General features: G+C 37.8%; 1 protein-coding gene across 1 annotated transcript in view; it reads left to right on the top strand.

Annotated features, from left to right (window-relative positions):
- The first annotated feature begins 832 nt into the window (after positions 1-832).
- Positions 833-18,167, top strand: part of LOC118015403 (bromodomain-containing protein 2-like) — a 51,047-nt gene continuing 33,712 nt past the window's right edge. The window contains 4 exon segments of the mRNA XM_035012263.1: positions 833-1,257; positions 1,259-1,413; positions 1,416-1,649; positions 2,075-2,312. Of these exon segments, the coding sequence (XP_034868154.1) occupies positions 845-1,257; positions 1,259-1,413; positions 1,416-1,649; positions 2,075-2,312 (1,040 nt within the window). The 5' untranslated portion in view covers positions 833-844.

Raw genomic sequence — 18,167 nt, 5'->3', positions numbered from 1 at the left:
TTTCCTTCTCACAAAAAAAAAAAAAAAGCAAATCTTTAGTTTTATTATACCTTTTAATTGCACAAACAAAAATGGTCAGAGTGCCATGCGTGGTGCGTTTGGCTAGCAAGACAGTTTCATGCAGTAATGAGATTTCCCCCCTGTAGGAGGGCTATGAACTGCTAATTAGCATCTATGACCTAATATTCTCTAGCAACCAAGAGTAATAGCAGTAATTTCCAGTTTTATGCAGAGTACAAGTCTCCAATATTACCAGCACTTCTGTTTCATTTGTAATTAACTGCAAGCAATTATTACAGTCAAGAAAGTATATCCTAATGCTACTATGTAGTAAAATAAAAAGAAATTATGTTTATAAAACTTATATATGTGTCATGCTGACTGACTGGAGTTCTTTGAAAGCCCAGAGGTTATGTATCTATCAATTAAAGTTTCTTTTTGTCCACATTGGTATCACTCTTAATTTTAATTTGTAACTTTTAGTTCACTACTTAATTCTTTATTCTTTGCTTGAAACCAAATGTTTATTAGATTTGGTTTTGAGTTCATAGAAAAAAAAAAGGAAACATTTAAAAGCTAATAACTAGGGGAAGATGTTGTGATATTAGCTGGCAATGTGTTTCAAGAGACCGGTAATGCATACTTTTTTTTAAAAAAAAATTATTGTTATGTTAATCCCCATACATTACATCATTAGTTCTAGATGAAGTGTTCCATGATTCATTGTTTGTGCACAACACCCAGTGCTCCATGCAGAATGTGCCCTCCTCAATACCCACCACCAGGCTAACCCATCCTCCCACCCCCTTCCCCTCTAGAACCCTCAGTTTGTTTCTCAGAGTCCATGATGGTGGTGATGAAGGCTCTGTGGAAACATCAGTTTGCGTGGCCCTCCAGGCAGCCCGTGGGTGCCGTCAAACTGGGTCTGCCGGATTATCATAAGATTATAAAACAGCCTATGGACATGGGTACTATTAAGAGGAGACTTGAAAACAACTATTATTGGGCTGCCTCAGAGTGTATGCAGGATTTCAACACTATGTTTACCAATTGTTATATCTACAACAAGCCCACTGATGATATTGTCCTAATGGCACAAACGTTGGAAAAGATCTTCCTACAGAAAGTGGCATCAATGCCACAAGAGGAACAAGAGCTTGTGGTGACCATCCCTAAGAATAGCCACAAGAAGGGGGCCAAATTGGCAGCACTCCAGGGCAGCATCACCAGTGCCCATCAGGTGCCTGCAGTTTCTTCTGTCTCATACAGCCCTGTATACTCCACCACCTGAGATACCTACCACTGTCCTCAACATTCCCCACCTGTCAGTCATCTCTTCTCCCCTTCTCAAGTCCTTACGCTCTGCTGGAACCCCGCTCCTTGCTGTGTCTGCAGCTCCCCCAGCCCAGGCCCTTACGAGAAAAAAGGCGTAAAGCGGAAAGCAGATGCTACCACACCTACCCCTACGGCCATCCTGTCTCCCGGTTCCCCAGCTAACCCCCCTGGGAGTCTTGAGCCCAAGGCAGCACGTCTTCCCCCTATGCGTAGAGAGAGTGGCTGCCCCATCAAGCCCCCACGCAAAGACTTGCCTGACTCTCAGCAACAACACCAGAGCTCCAAGAAAGGAAAGTTGTCAGAACAGTTAAAACATTGCAGTGGCGACTGGGTGATGGACACTGGGGAGGGTGTGTGCTCTGGTAAGCGCTGTGAATTGTGCAAGACTGTTGAATCTCAGATCTGTACCTCTGAAACGAATAATGCAATATATGTTAAGAAAAAAAAAAAGAAGAAGAAGAAGGTAGCGGGAGGGGAAGAATGAAGTGGGGGATATCGGAGGGGTAGACGAACCATGAGAGACGATAGACTCTGAAAAACAAACTGAGGGTTCTAGAGGGGAGGGGGGTGGGAGATGGGTTAGCCTGGTGGTGGGTATTGAGGAGGGCACGTTCTGCATGGAGCACTGGGTGTTGTGCACAAACAATGAATCATGGAACACTTCATCTAAAACTAATGATGTAATGTATGGGGATTAACATAAGAATAAAATTAAAAAAACAAAACAAAACAAAAAAACATTGCAATGGCATTTTGAAAGAGTTGCTCTCTAAGAAGCATGCTGCCTATGCCTGGCCTTTCTATAAACCAGTGGACGCTTCTGCTCTTGGCCTGCATGACTACCATGACATCATTAAGCACCCCATGGACCTCAGCACTGTCAAGGTACCCACTGCATGGGGCAGATGGGATGCTCAGGCAGTGATTGGAACTTTGGGTTCAATAAAACGGATCAGTCACTTTAAAAAAAAAAAAAGTCTCTCATGGTTCGTCTCCCCCTCCGATTTCCCCCCCTTCATTCTTCCCCTCCTGCTATCTTTTTCTTTTTCTTTTTTTAACATATATTGTATTATTTGTTTCAGAAGTACAGATCTGTGATTCAACAGTCTTGCACAATTCACAGCACTCACCATAGCACATACCTTCCCCAATGTCTATCACCCAGCCACCCATCCCTCCCACCCCCCACCACTCCAGCAACCCTCAGTTTGTTTCCTGAGATTAAGAATTCCTCATATCAGTGAGATCATATGATACATGTCTTTCTCTGATTGACTTATTTCGCTCAGCATAACACCTTCCAGTTCCATCAGTAATGCATACTTCTTAGGTGGGGATATACTCTGCACAGGAAGAGTGGTTTATGAGGTGGAAATAAAGGACTTTTATTTGAGCTTTTCCCATGAAAGTTATACTTCTGTGAATGTCAATAGAGTTGTTCTATAAAAAAAAATGACATTTAAAATGATTTCTTACTTAAGGAAAGGAGTAAAACCTTATTTATCTACAACTGTGAAGGACTGCAATTTTCTATATGAGTGATTTTTTCCCAGATAATTTACCTCTTAATGCACCAAACTGTATTTTAAATATTTTTGATGTGCATTTTCTGAGAAAAAAATTTTAATCCCATGCTTTGCATCATTTTCTAAGAGCCCACCCGCAGTTCTGGAAGACCCCCTCTCACGCAACAAGGATGTAGGGTAGATGGGTGCTGTTAGGGTTTTAATCTCCACTTGCCACATCAAGAACAGCTCTACCTGTCTGCCTTCTGCACTGTATTGGCTTCCACCTTAGACCCAACTCAAAGAACATATTTTGTTATTCCATCTTAGCCTTAAAAAATTCTCTACCTTAGGAAACAGAATTTATATAAAATATATAATTGAATCGATTAAGCAGGGTCATCGTTATGTACATCATTTATTGTATTGTGCAGAGATATGATAGTATGATTGACATGTAGAGATTTGCTCTTTTCCCCTACACCGAATGGCTTCAGATGTCTGTGTTTTTTGGATATTATTTCTTGTTTCCTTCTTTATGGATAACTGCAATCTGAACCTGGTGTCCCAGCTTTAAGCCATCGCTATCTCTGACTCTCACCTATTATAAAGCCAGGGAAGGAAGAAGTGAAGGTGGCCAAGGGAAACCATAGGAAGAAGTTCAGTAAATTGTAATGTGATTATGTGAGAGCACAGTGCAAAGCTGTTGGATACTCTAGCCCCATAAAGCCTTGTTATTAAAGGGACCCAGACTAACAGGCAGCAATATGGCAGTGCAGATATAACCTCATACTGCAGAGGGACTTGCTTAAGTTGTAGTAGCGGTTATGGGAATGATGATGATGATATTGATTTCACAAATGTGTTTACCGTGTCCTCTGAGCCAGGCACTGAGCTGGCCCATTTTCTACGGCATTGAACTGAATGACATCTAAAATGCTAATGGTCAGCCACCATTATTAATATTATCAGTACCGTGATTTTATATTAGAAAGTTCAGACTTTATTTATATAATCTTAAAAATAATACACAGATATTAGGGAAAAGAATTTGGGATCACACACGAGGCTGTTTGATTTCAAAGCTTGCATAACTAACTATCGAGTCCTTCTGCCTCCCAAGTATGGTAGAGTATCAGAAAAGGAAGCATTTTTCATAAGCATCAAGTCCAACTTCCTTATTTTAGAGTTGAAGACACTGAAGATCATCGTGTTGAAAAAGTGTCCTTTTTGCATCCAATCTTCTCCTCTTGGGGCGGGGAACTTTTTCTTTTCTTTTCTTTTCTTTTTTTAATTTTGTTTATTTATTTGACAGAGAGAGATACACAGTGAGAGAGAGAACACAAGCAGGGGGAGTTGGAGAGGGAGAAGCAGGTTTCCGGCAGAGCAGGGAGCCCGATGCAGGGCTCGATCCCAGGACCCTGGGATCATGACCTGAGCCGAAGGCAGATGCTTAACGACTGAGCCACCCAGGCGCCACCGGGAACTTTTTCTTAATTGCCTTGAATATGAAGCCTTTACTCTGTCTTCATTTCTCCTGCCATCAATCTCGCCTCCCCACCTGACCTCATTTCTTGAAACTGCTCTTTCAGAGATCAGTGGAGTCCTTCTCTTGCCAAATGCAATAGACTCTTCTTGGTGCTCAGTTCTTCGCCTGATGTATTTGGAGTAGTTCACATTGTTGACCGTCCTCTTTTTTTGCATTTCTTGTTCTTCCTACCTCTTGACCCTAACTTATGCTGGCTCACTTCCTCTGTATCCGTTAGGTCTTACTGCATGACGAGCTCCCCCATAAGTTAGTAGCTTAAAACAACCATTTAGTTCACAATTCTACAAGTAGGTAATGTGGGCAGTGTTTAGCTAGGCAGGGCCTCTGGTTTCAGCTGGGCTCACTCATGTATCTGTGCTTAGCTTCCAACTTGGCTGGCGGATGGTCAGTCCAGGATGGCCTCAACCAGCATGGTCTGTCTCTGCTACAGAAGACCTCCCATCCTCCAACAAGCCAGCCTGGGCTTTGAAGCTGCTCCAAGTTCTATATGGGAACATACACTCTGCAGTGCCTCTTGGTGGCAAACCATCAGTCCTGCTGCACTGTCTTGGCAAAAGTAAGTTCAAAGGCTGACCAAGATTCAAATGAGGGGAAACAGACTCCAACTCTTGATGCGAAATCACATTGCCTGGGGCACAGCCGTAGGGAAGAGTGAGGGAGAACTGGGGCATTTCCTGCAGTATACAATAATCTCCTTGGCAAGTTCCACTTCTCTTACTTGCCTTTCAAACATAAGTTCAGCTCACGCATTACTCTTGGCCTCTTTCCCTCTTCTTTTACCCTCTCTCTTTCAACCATCACATCTATTACCATGGCTTCAGTCAGCACTTGCTCATGAATGATTCCCAAACCTCTATATTCAACGTTTATTTTGTTCAAGAGCTCCAGACTGGGGTTCTCCACTGCCTGCTGGAAATGTACTTGGTTTCCCACATGTGCCTTCTGTGCAACAAGTCCAAAACTAAACTCTATATTCTACCACAAACCTATTCCTTTTGTAAACCTTCACTCTCTGACATTTATGTTATTTCCCATCTAGCCTCCCAACCTAGAGACCTCAGAACCATTTTTGGTTCTCTCTCTCCTGCCAGCCCCATGTTTAATCAGTCAGTGAATCCTAGTCATTCCACCTAATTGTTGCTCAGGCTTCTCTTTGTTCATTTCTAATAATACCCTGATGTGATATATTGTTGCTTATTATATTATTTATTAATTTATTAATTGTCCTTTACTGATTCACATGTAAAATCTAATGTAACAAACCCACTGTTCTCAGGATAGTATTTCTAAAACAAATGTCTGTCCATACAGATTTCTGTGTAAAAATCTTTTCATAGCTTTCCATTATCTGGGACAAAAGGAAAGTCTACTGGTCCTTGTTCTTGGAGATTGGGTATTCTTGGAAATCTGTAAGGTCAAAAATCATAATTATTTTATGTATCATTGTTATATCCCCAGTCTCCAGCACCCTGCCTGATTCATAATAGTTGCTCAGTAAATATTTGGAGAAAAGACAAGTTAATGAATGATGGACAGGCAGCAGAACAGTAGTCAGAGTTCCTATGTGTTGTGTTAGAGTAAAGAAGCTTAGAGAGCAATAGGCCTGGGTTCAAATCTAGCTAGCAATAGGCCTAGGTTCAAATCAAAGTAGCTCTGCCACTTCCCAGCAGTAGGCCTTGGACAGTTTATTTAATCCTTTTGAGCCTAGGTTTCTTTGTCCTAAAATGGAGATAATTATAGTTAACATGCAGAGTTGTATGATTAGCAATAGCATATGTGAAACTCAAATGTCAAGTTCCTTTTAATACATAGGCATAATACCAATTATCTCCATCATTATCCTCAGTCCAGGCAAGATAATCATCAATTTCAGGTGTGACAATATGTGACAAGGACCCATGCATGTGGTCTGGGATTTAAACTCAGTGGGACTCAAAGGGCAAGATACTAGCCAAGTCCTAAAAACTAGTAAAACAAAACAAACACAGGGCTCAGGGCAGAGAATCCCAGCAGGAATTCAGACACAGGGAAAGAAAACTTGGAGCTAGATTGGACGATAAAGCCATAGGGGAAGAAGTCTAGGCATCACTATAGGAAGCCTGAGTAGAATCTGAGAGGACAGGGTTGTTTGGTTCTGGAGTGACAAGCTCCTCACCTTGCTATCCTATCTTTCCCCAGAGTCTGGACAGGAATGAATCTACAGAAGTATCAGGAAGATATGGATCTATCTGCAGACCAAAGAGGTTTTGGGGGCAGAGCACACAGCTGTTCCTTTTATCTGTAGGGTCTTTATTGAGCCGTCACTGTGTATGTTTAAGAAATCATAGGATCCATACCATCTGCAGATACACAAAAGAACCAGTCACCTCACAGTCACCGTATTTTAATTTTGATCTCTTTTTTCTCAAAGATTACCTTTATTTTAATATTTTAAAAAAAGTTTACTTTTCTCCTTCTTCCAGTTACTAACAATGTCATTCTCCTTATCAACAGGCACAACTGTGCTTTTTGTTTGTCTTCTTCTGCCCATCTATATGCTAAATTATATGAACATCTTAAAGAAATGCAGAATAATGACATCTCAAATTAATGTATTTTAGATAATATATAATAAATAATAAATCACCCATAATATTATGACTTGCCTTATACTTTTATGTGTAATGTGTTCCTAGTTACAACCTTTGAAGTAGGAAAGGCAGGCATTTCATTGGAGAGCTGATTTGATTATTTAGTATTTACTTCTTCATCCATCCTTTTAATCACTTTAAATATCTCCCACCTCTGGATAGCAGTTTGGTTTCATCTTGTAATCTTAATTTTGATTGATTGGTAATGGCTACCTAGAGCAGTGTTCAGGAGAATTGGAAGGCATTGTCCAGACACAGGAGCCAAGAGTGCCATGATTGATTAGCAATGTCTGCTATGGGTAAGTGAAGGGGGAAGGGCAGAACTATTGCAGGGTATCTGACAAAACTGTTCTATATAATGATATCACCATTTTTTCTACTACTTATGTTAGTGGTTTTCAAATTACTCATAGCCTTATAGGTTTTCTCATCTGAACATAGAAAGTGAATTGAGTGACTATTTTTTTCAATTCTCTCAAGAATAGTACATAGTTGGTCCTGTACTAGATGCATAGAAGTTAAATTTATACATACAATGGATAATTCAGGGCATTATGGCTTATATGTCCCCAGATTGAGAAATACTGAGGTGGTCCAGTAAGTAACTCAAAGGCTGCCCCACACATAGGTAGGGACCAAGAGGGCATAATTTTGGTCTTCTATTCATATGTCAACCAAGTCAACCTCACTTTCACAGGTGTGTGTGTGTGTGCGTGTGTGTGTGTGAATGCATGCGTACATCTATACACACACTGGCATATGTATATAAACACACAACACACATACACAATTCAGAATTCATTTGAAGAAAGTATTCTACAGTTTTAAAAAGTTTTAAACTAAACAAGCTTGAAAACAACTGAATAAGATTTTTCTTCTGACTTTGGAAGTTTATTCTCTTCTTTTTCATTCAATATAAGTTTCTGTTTATTATCTGAGATGAATTTAAGTGTTTCTGTATGTCTTGCTATTAAATCCTCTTTTCCACCATGAGAATACAGAAATTTCCTCTGATTGTCTAAGAAAATATGGAAGATAGAAAAAAATGTCAACTTGAGAAAATAAAAACTAGATTGTGTAGTCAGTAGGAAAATCAGGCCCATTATATCACGATTAACAGAACTCTTGAATTAAAGGGTTGGATGTGAATTTCCATTTTCACCTTAGCACCTGGACCCTGAAACAGCTGTCCCTTTAATCGTTTACAAATCTCTTCAAATAGTGTTTCTTTTTCCTGTGTTGTGTGATAGCTGATGTGATTAATATAATTTCAGCAAACCTGTAATAATCCGAGTGTAGATTTTGTGAATTGTGTCTAGCAGTGCCTTCAGATAGATTAAAGCTATTTGAAGCAGGATCAGCTTTTTGGCACTGATCATTTCAATGCCTTATAAATAATTAATCACAAAAAAACCCTACATTAATGCAGCCCTTAAATCATAAATTGGGACCTAGAAGCTATATGAATGCAAAGTTCACATTCTCCAAGAAATATCCATTTTCTCACATGGCTTATTTTACACAATTTATTTGCTCTATATTTAGAAGCTCAATTAGCAGCCCAATATCATATGCACAGTGTGGAAAAAATCCTGTTATTATAAGCACCCTGCATTGCATTTATTTATTCAACAATTATTTACTAGGGTCTGGACGAAGAGGATGTGAGAATATGAGATGGTCATGGTCAGGGCTTTACAGCCCAATACAAGAGGCCAAGTATTAAAAGTAAATAAGAAAAATAGTCATGAAAAATTGTGATCAGTGCTATGAAAGATATAAACAGTAGGGCAGGCTCCTTTGGATACGGTTAGAAAGTGCTCTCTGAGGAAATGACATTTGCCCTGGGCCTTGCATCTTAGTATGTCCAAGGTCCCCAAGGGGAGGGTAAAGCATGAGCTAACTCTGCAGATGTGTGCCGGGACCTGAACATAGAGCCAGGGGAAGTCATTGATGGGGTAACTGAAATGAGCTGCTTTTTGGTTTTCAAAGATGCCTGTAGCATGAGGATTGTAAGTGAGCAAGAGCAGACAAGGGAATATGTCCTAAGTGGCAGTTGCAATAATTCTGGCCAGCAATGACTGAAACCCGGGCAGAGTGAAATGTAGAATAGATGGCTATGATGTTTATCCAAAAGTCATAGTTGATAGGACTTGGTGATGGATCATGTGGGAGGAAGTGGAAGACTCCGTGAGGGAAAGGAAGGGACTAGGAGTAAATCCTGGGTGTCTGGCTTGACAGAGCAAATGGGTGATGGTGCCATTTACTAAGATAGAAAAAACTGAGCAAACGAGCATTTATTGAGAATATTGCGAGTTCTAATTGGGTGAGTTATGCTCGGGAAACCTGTGAGACATCTACAGGAGATTTGGAAGGGATAGATGGGGAGTGCTCTAGGTGTGAAATACACATTTGTGAGTCACAGAGAGATGCCAGTTAAAGCAGTAGTACTGAATAAGGTCACTGAGGGAGGAAATAGAGAGAGAGGGATAAGAGAAGTGGGCTCAGAATCTAACCCAAAGAACACCAATTTTTAGAGATTTGTTTGAAGGAAGCCCTTGCAAGAGAAAAGGGAAATAAGAAACTAGTAGCTTGGGAAATGTACCAGGAAGGTGTGTTATCATGGAATCCAAGCAAAGAAAGTGTTTAAAAATCAGGGGGAAGCCCAGCCATGGACAATGGTATTAAAGAGGCAGATGGAGCTGAGGCCAGTAGCATGATCATTGGGTCTGGTAGCATAGGAGTTGTTCATGGTATTGAAAAGGGCGGTGTCAGTAGAGTAGCATTATGTGATGGAGATGACTGAGTAAAGATAGAAGATCAATGGACCAGTATGAGATGGATGATAGCAGTATGAACAAATTATTTCAGAAAGTTGGAGGATGAGATAGGATCCAAAAGACAGATTGAGGATTGGCCTGTGATGAAGAGTTTGGAGAGTCCCCCATACCCCTTTCCACTGATTCTCTTTTCTCAGCCAAGTGGGCATTCAGCTGAGGAGAGAGAATAGTGTTGATATTTGTGGTGAGAATAGAGGGTTTCTCTGATAAGTTACATTTTCATTTGGCTATCCACAGAGCCAAAGAAATTGTCTAAGAAAGCCCACACTGCCAGTGACCCACAAGATGACCACCAGGCAGAGCAGAAGGTGTGCTAAATCTCATTCTTTTAATTCACTTGGCAGGTAGTATCTTACATTTTAAAATCAAAATGATAAAGATTGAGAAAATAGCGCAATTAAATATTTCTTACTTTCAAATTTCAGTTTTAGAGACTGAAGTCTAGAAAGGTTTTGTTTCTTGACTGGGCTATAAAGAAAGAGCTAGTCACTTCTATTTAAACATTGAGTCTTATTTGGCTTAAGTTCAATTCCTAAGTCCTCTGGAAAAGTTATACAGGTCTTTTAAGAAGAAACAGTTTTTTTTTTTTTCAAAAGAACTGCAATTCTGCTAGAATGTTTGAAAGTGATCTCAAACATTTCAATGCAAATTTTTATACCAGCTCTAGGTTAAAGGAAATGGGGCTGAGGGAAAAGAAGAGTGAAGGGAAAGAAAATTACTGCCTCCTGACTGGAAAGAGATCATTATTAGGCCATTGTGTGTGGTTTTACACACTCCTGGGTCAGGGCTCCAACTTCTGCCTCCATGAATGTGTGAGGAGCTAACAAGCGCTCCATCTTATAACTTAAACTAATCTATGCAGAGCAGAAAGACACATGGAGCCAAAACGGATTTGTCTTGTGCAAACAGTCAGAGAACCCCAATGAGCAAAGGGAGAAACTGTGCAATCACATGATCCAGAATTAGTCAAGAGCAAGTAGGACTGAAGAAGAGGTAAGACTTTCAGTGTTTGTGATGCTTTGCTCAAAAGCATAACTGGGAAAGCATGGGTAGATCACTCAATAATAAATCATTGAAATTTGATGCACAGTTCCACGTTTTACCTTTGCTTTGAAATCTAATATTATGTAAATATGTAAAATAGTGTTATGACTGATTGTCAATCTGGCTCATTTAAATAATGATTTTACATTTTTATAGAAAATACATTATGTTAAAAAACACAATTAGCTGAACTATTTGCTCTATTCTTTTTGTACCCTATGAGAAATTTAGCTATTTATATTATGCCACAAACATTTGTCAATACTATCTACCATCTCCCTGATGTCAGCTACTGATGTTTGAGGATTAGTAAATGGAACGAAGTGCCGTTGCAAGTCTAAAACATGTGACACTTCTCATATAGAACTTTCTGAAGAGTGATTCCATTTGGGCCCTGATATGGTAGGCATAGATATGACTTTAAACTTTCTAGCTCCTAGTCTTTATTTCTATAAAGTTACAGTTATCAAATTCTTCTGAGTAAGATTTTAAGAAAGCAGTAAAAGCAGGGCTTCCCAGGGTTTTCTGCATCAAGCCCCATGCCAAAACAAAATTCCACAGCATAACTGCAATAATTTTGAAAAGAATAGCATCTATGTGCAGGATCTGAAGCTACTATCAATGAATACAAACAACACTAATAAAATTCTATATGTATGTCTGGCATCCTGCTGTGTGAGTGAAACCACTAACGCATTTTTTCCAAGTATTTAATTCAGTCACTTCATGCTTAACTATCTATCTATCCTTCATATAAAACAAAAATACAGATTTCTGATTCAACCTCCTTTTTTGAATTGTTTAGTAAGGACAAAACTAACGCTATAGGAAGCCCCTTCCTTCAAGGAGATAACAATCTTCTGATACATAGAATGGGCCCAGTAGAGTCTTTCTTTGTTAAGATTTTAAGGACCAAGGACAGTTACAGAACATCTGTATGGATCCAGATTACAAATCAATTTTACAGTTTTTGCTAAAATGTATGAATCATTATTGCCCAGTGATAATAGCAGAAATGTAATTGAAGAGTAATAGCTGCTGATTGGAAAGAATAAATTCACATTTACTATATTCTCTTGAAATCAAACCAAAAACCTAAAATGAAATCTTTTTAATTTTTTTTCCAGAATTGCTCCAATAGTCCAGGAGAGAATTAGAACATGACACTATATGCACTGTATTCAGCCCCTCAGTACACTGGGGAATGAAGTCATATGAGGAAGAAAACTGAGAATTGGAACATGAGCACTTATTTCCTGTGTAAAGTCTGGAGACTAAGGCTTACCTTAGGAGGGCATCCAAACCTGGGTCTGCTTCTGGGCGTGCAACACTAACTCAGAGAGGAGAAGGGAGGTCTGGGCCCAATCCTGTGAGGCAGATTGCATAAGATATGCCCCAAAGGTCCATGTCACCACAATGCTCAGGGTCAGAGGAGGGGTGTTTTTGTATAGGGGGGTTGTGTGGCAGGGAGGCATGTTAAGTTGTTCCCTGTGAATTTTATTTTATTATAAGCTAAGGAATATCAGAATCAAGCATTGATGGCTGGAAACTTACTTTCAAGCTACTTATGAATATGCTAAGATCTCAGCCAAGCTACTGGGCTACGTTGATTTTGGAGACCTAGGGGTAGAGAGGTGAGGGATACACAAAGTATCTAGCTAGAGGGAAGACACACACAGGCATACTGACCTCCTCATTAAAGGAGAAAGGTAGGACTGAATCTCCATGCTAACTAATCTAAATGAGCTTCTAACTAATCTAAATGAGTTTACTTCTTCTGTATAATGAGGATAAAATAATCTATCTTTTAGATTGCTATAAGTTTAGACAGTGTATATAAAGTCCTTTGTGCATAGTAGATGTTCTGTCCAAAACTGTTATTAGTATTAGAGAAGTTATTCTCTGATTGTGTTTAAGAGTTTAGGAAGTGGTTACCTCCACAAACCCCACCATTCTGGAATAGAGCTATTTAGGTTACCCTCTGAGCTCCAAACTCAAGAGCAGTCTCATTGAATTTAGGAAGGGAAACATATGCAGATGACTGGGAAGTCTGCAAAGAAGGGATGGATGGAGAACTAAAACTTCTGTCCTTTTTGGGAAACAGTAATTCTCCCTGAAGATTTGAACAATCTTGATCACATTAGAGCAAAGTGAAGTGAATACCCTTGGGAACCTGAACAAGTTTTAGCACAACCACATTAAGCACTTGGTAAGTAAACCTAATTTTCTCAATCAAATGAATCTCACATTGTCTAATAGCCTCATTTGCAACGGGTATTGTTGATTCACATGAATGTGAAAATAATGACTTGAATCCAAGAATCCAAAGGACAATGATTAGTTCTCTAAAGTTAAAGTGATAATCAAAGGTCTTTTCAAAATGCTCCCTGGTCTTCTTGGTCAATTAATTGTAGAATAAAAAAGAAGAGCAGTTAAATTTGGAATTTGATTTCTGCTAAGTTGTTTGCATATGTGGTGACTTGCCTTTGTGCCCAGGCATTCTTCTATGTATAAAATAAGAAGTCATATCAGGTCTTATGTCTTTTGTCACCCTGTTCACTTTGAATTTTTTAATTCATTAAAGAGTCAATGCAAGAAGACCTGATATACTGAATTTTACTAGTAATATTTGTTATATGAGTATTTAACTTAATAGAAGTTATTCTCTGCCGTAAAAAATAAAAGTATCAAAGAATATAATTCCTAGGTATTGAGAAATCTGGCCATGTTCTAGGTTTAGAAAATGATTAAATACTAGTTTTTAAATGTTTTGGTTTTGGAAAGTTGCCAAATGGGTTTTGCCAAACACATTTTTCTGTCATTTCACAACCCATGTGTGTGTTTTAATGAATGTGTAATCCGTATGTTCTGATTCACTTAAACTTAACTTGACAAAATCTGTTTTAAGAATAATATGATTTCCAAGAAAACTTTAGAGCTGTCCTAAGAAGATACATCTTTAATTTTAAAAAAGGAGTCGTAGTTGATGATGAATAAATGGAACCAATCTATAAATTTGGAATACAAATCTAAATATGAGATCCACATTTTAAATGACTTGTAACAGCTTTACTAACTCATGCTTAGTGAAATAAATAAGAAGATTCAACTCTGAGTTATCATTATGCTGTGTAAAATGGAAGGTAAATAGAAACATAGTGCATCTTTCCACTTCTATTAAACATACCAAGGAGAAAGATAGCAATGGTGAAAAGACAGAAAAAAAAATTAAGCTTATGCTCCTTTTCCATGGCATACTCAACCTCTATAGTACCTTCCACAATAATTTACAACTAACATATTTTAAAAGTAAGATGAACTGAAGGGGTGCCTGGGTAGCTCAGTCAGTTAAGCATCTGCCTTCAGCTCAGGTCATGATCCCAGGGTCCTGGGATTGGGCCCAGGGCCCTGGGATAGAACCTGAGGCAGGCTCCCTCTTTAGTGGGGAGCCTGCTTCTACCTCTCCCTCTGCCGCTCCCCCTGCTTGTGCTCTCTTGCACGTGTGCACGCTCTCTCTCTCAAATAAATAAATAAAATCTTTAAGTAAATATATTAATTAATTAATTAATTAAAGTAAGATGAACTGAAAACAGAAATGGGGGGAAGCAGTGCACAGTAATGCAAAAGGAATGTGCTCCTAGGGGAAAATTCAAGTACCAGCTAGAATCCAAAATAATTTTGGGCTCCACAACAAAGAGGAGCTGAACCTGCGATAAGGAAGGACAACCTAAGATAGTCCCACGTTGGTAGCAGCCCTTAGATCAAAAGTGAAGAAAATAGATTCGCACTGGATGAAAGCATTCCCTAGCTAGTCCCTCCAAATTTTTACAGAATAAATTATGTGATATAAAAGTCAATGTACCTAGAAGGTAAAACCTCAAGTTATATACAGTATGTATTTACAACTAAAACAAACAAACAATAACAACAACAACAACAAAACAATGACATAAAAAAGCAAGCTACCATAAATGAAAGTCAACAGAAATGATAAATAGCAGATTAGATTCCAAAGCACTTTGGATATTGAAAATATCAGATATAGAGTAATTACATGTAACGAGTTTACAGAAACAAAAATATAATTTAAAAATAAGCAACTAACATATTCTCAAAAATAACCTATATTATTTGAAAAAGAGCCAAATGGCACTTTTAGAAGTGAAAAATAAAACCAGTGAAATAAAAGAAAAGCACACCAGACGTATAAAACAATAAAATATATAGTTAAGAAATGTGTTGGTAGAATGTTACACAAAGATACAAAGAGATGAAAAAATTTAAAGAACATGGAGGAAAAAAAAAGAGAAACCAATATTCTGTGTCAGAATGAGATTTTCTTTGTAATTTTAAACTTATTTTTTAAATGGAGAGATAATAGTCAAAGCGATAATAACAATAATTTTCTAGAATAGGAGACATGAATCCAGAAAAAACAAAAGGTACAACAAGCAGGGTAAATAAAAAATTAACTCATATTGTAGTAAAGCTTCAGAATATCAAACACGAAGGGAAGATCTTTAAAGCATCCAAATAGAAACTTCTCAAAAGCAACAGTGGAATGCCAAAAAAATGAATGATATTTTTTAATTATGGAGAGAAAATAACTGTAAATCCAGAATGTTGTACCCAGCAGAGATTGGGGTTATATAGCTATAAACCAAGGAATGTCAACAGTTGCCAATAGTCATCAAGAACTAGGAGAGACATGGAAAGAATTCTACCTCAGAGCTTTCAGAAAAATCTAATATGCCCACAGCTTGATTTTGGTCTTCTTCAGGCATCCAGACCTGTGAAAGTATAAATTTCCATTCTTTTAAGCCACCAAGTTTGTGATAATTTGTTATGAGAGCCCTAGGAAACTAATACAAAATCTTGACTGGTAAGAACAGAAAAAGAAATTAGACATATAAAAACTGGAAAGGAAGAAATAGAACTACCGCAGATGATATGATTGCCAATATAGGCAAAAATCTAAAATAATGTACATAAATCATTAGAATTTAGAGTCTAGCAAGGTGACTAGTAAATTAGTATAGGAAAATCAACTGCATATCTATTTACTGGAGAATACAAATAAATTTATCCTATTTATTATTATACCAAGAAATAACAAAAAATAAACCAGAGCTTCTCAGATCTTTTTATTTTTACTTTATTGAAAACATTAGAGAAAACTTAGATTCAATATCATTCCAATCCAAGTTCTAATGGGACGTTTCAAGGAGCTTTTCAAGTTTTTCTAAAATGTGAAGGAAGAGCAAAGTTCTGAGAGCTAAAAGTAAAATAAGGATAGAGGACTTGCCCTACCAGGTATCTACATCTGTTTTAAGGCCATACACAGCGATTCTCAACTAGTCATATAATCAATGGACTCTTTGAAAATGGTGGAAGTGGTCATGATTTTCTATTTTTTTAGTTAATTAGTTAGTTAATTAATTTTTTAATTTAAATTCAAGTTAGTAAACATATTCTGTATTATTAGTTTCAGGGGTAGAATTTAGTGATTCATCAGTTGCATATAATACCCAGTGCTCATTATATCAAGTGCCCTCCTTAATGCCTGTCAACAATTACCCCATCCTCTCACTCACTCCCCTCCAGCAACCCTCAGTTTGTTCCCTATAGTTAAGTGTCTCTTAAGGTTTGCCTCTCTCTCTGCTCTTATCTTATTTTATTTTTCCTTCTCTTCTCCTATGTTCATCTGTTTTGTTTCTTAAATTCCACATATGAGTAAAATCATATGGTATTTATCTTTCTCTATTTCACCTAGCATAATACCTTCTAGTTCATCCACATCATTGCAAATAGCAAGATTTCATTCTTTTTGATGGCTGAGTAATATTCCATTATATATAGATATACCACCTAATAGTGGGGTATATATATTTTATATATAATATATATACCACATCTTCTTTATCTATTCATCAATGGACATCTGGGCTCTTTCCATAGTCTGGCTATTGTGGACCTTGCTGCTATAAACATTGGGGTACATGTACCCCTACGAATTACTATTTTTGTATCCTTTGGATAAATACCTAGTAGTGCAATTGCTGGGTTGTAGGGTAGTTCTATTTTCATATTTTTGTGGACCTCCCATACTGTTTTTCTGAGTGGCTGCACCAGTTTTCATTCTGACCAACAGTGTAAGAGGGTTCCCCTTTCTCCACATCCTCACCAACATCTATTGTTTCCTGTGTTGTTAATTTTAGCCATTCTGCCCAGTGTGAAGTATCTCATTATGGTTTTGATTTGTATTTCCCTGATGACAAGTGATTTTGAACATTTTTTTCATGTGTATGTTAACCATTTGTATGTCTTCTTTGAATAAATGTCTGTTCATGTATTCTGCCCATTTCTTGACTGGATTTTTTATTTTTTGGATGTTGAGTTTAATAAGTTCTTTATAGATTTTGGATACTAGACCTTTATCTGATATGCCATTTACAAATATCTTCTCCCAGTCCATGGGTTGCCTTTTAGTTTTGTTAATGGTTTCCTTCTCTGTGCAAAAGCTTTTTACCTTGATGAAGTCCCAATAGTTCATTTTTATTTTTGTTTCCATTGTCTCTGGAGATGTGTCTAGCAAGAAGTTGCTGTGGCCACGGTCAAAGAGGTTGCTGCCTGTGTTCTCCTCTAGAATTTTGATGGATTCTTATCTCACATTTAGGTCTTTCATCCATTTTGAGTTTATTTTTGTGTTTGGTGTAAGAAAGTGGTCCAGTTTCATTCTTCTGCATGTGGCTGTCCAATTTTCCCGACACCATTTGTGGAAGAGACTGTCTTTTTTCCAGTGGACATTCTTTCCTGCTTTGTTGAAGATTAGTTGACCATAGAGTTGAGGGTCCATTTCTGGGTTCTCTATTCTGTTCCGTTGATCTATGTGTCTGTTTTTGTGCTGGGACCATACTGTCTTAATGACTACAGCTTTGTAATATAGCTTGAAGTCTGGAATTGTGATGTCTCCAGCTTTGGTTTTCTTTTTCTTTCTTTTTTTTTTTTTTAAACTTAATTTAATTTTATTATGTTATGTTAGTCACTAGAATGAAATTGTGATATATTCAGACAAAGGAATATCATATAACAATGAAAATGAACTACTGCAAAACATCAGTGAATCTTAGAAATATTACTTTGAAGGATGAAAACAAGACATGGATTAATACTTACAATATAATTTTTTAAAAGCTAATACAGAAAAAAATAATCTAAATTTTAGATTAGATACATACATGGTTAAATTTTTAAAAAGAAAAGA

The sequence above is a fragment of the Mirounga leonina genome, unplaced genomic scaffold, assembly GCF_011800145.1.
Source record: "Mirounga leonina isolate KUSES-001 unplaced genomic scaffold, KU_Mleo_1.0 Mir_165, whole genome shotgun sequence".
NCBI lineage: Eukaryota > Metazoa > Chordata > Mammalia > Carnivora > Phocidae > Mirounga > Mirounga leonina.
Note: the sequence above shows the minus strand (reverse complement) of the source record. Positions and strands in the feature narration are given on the sequence as shown.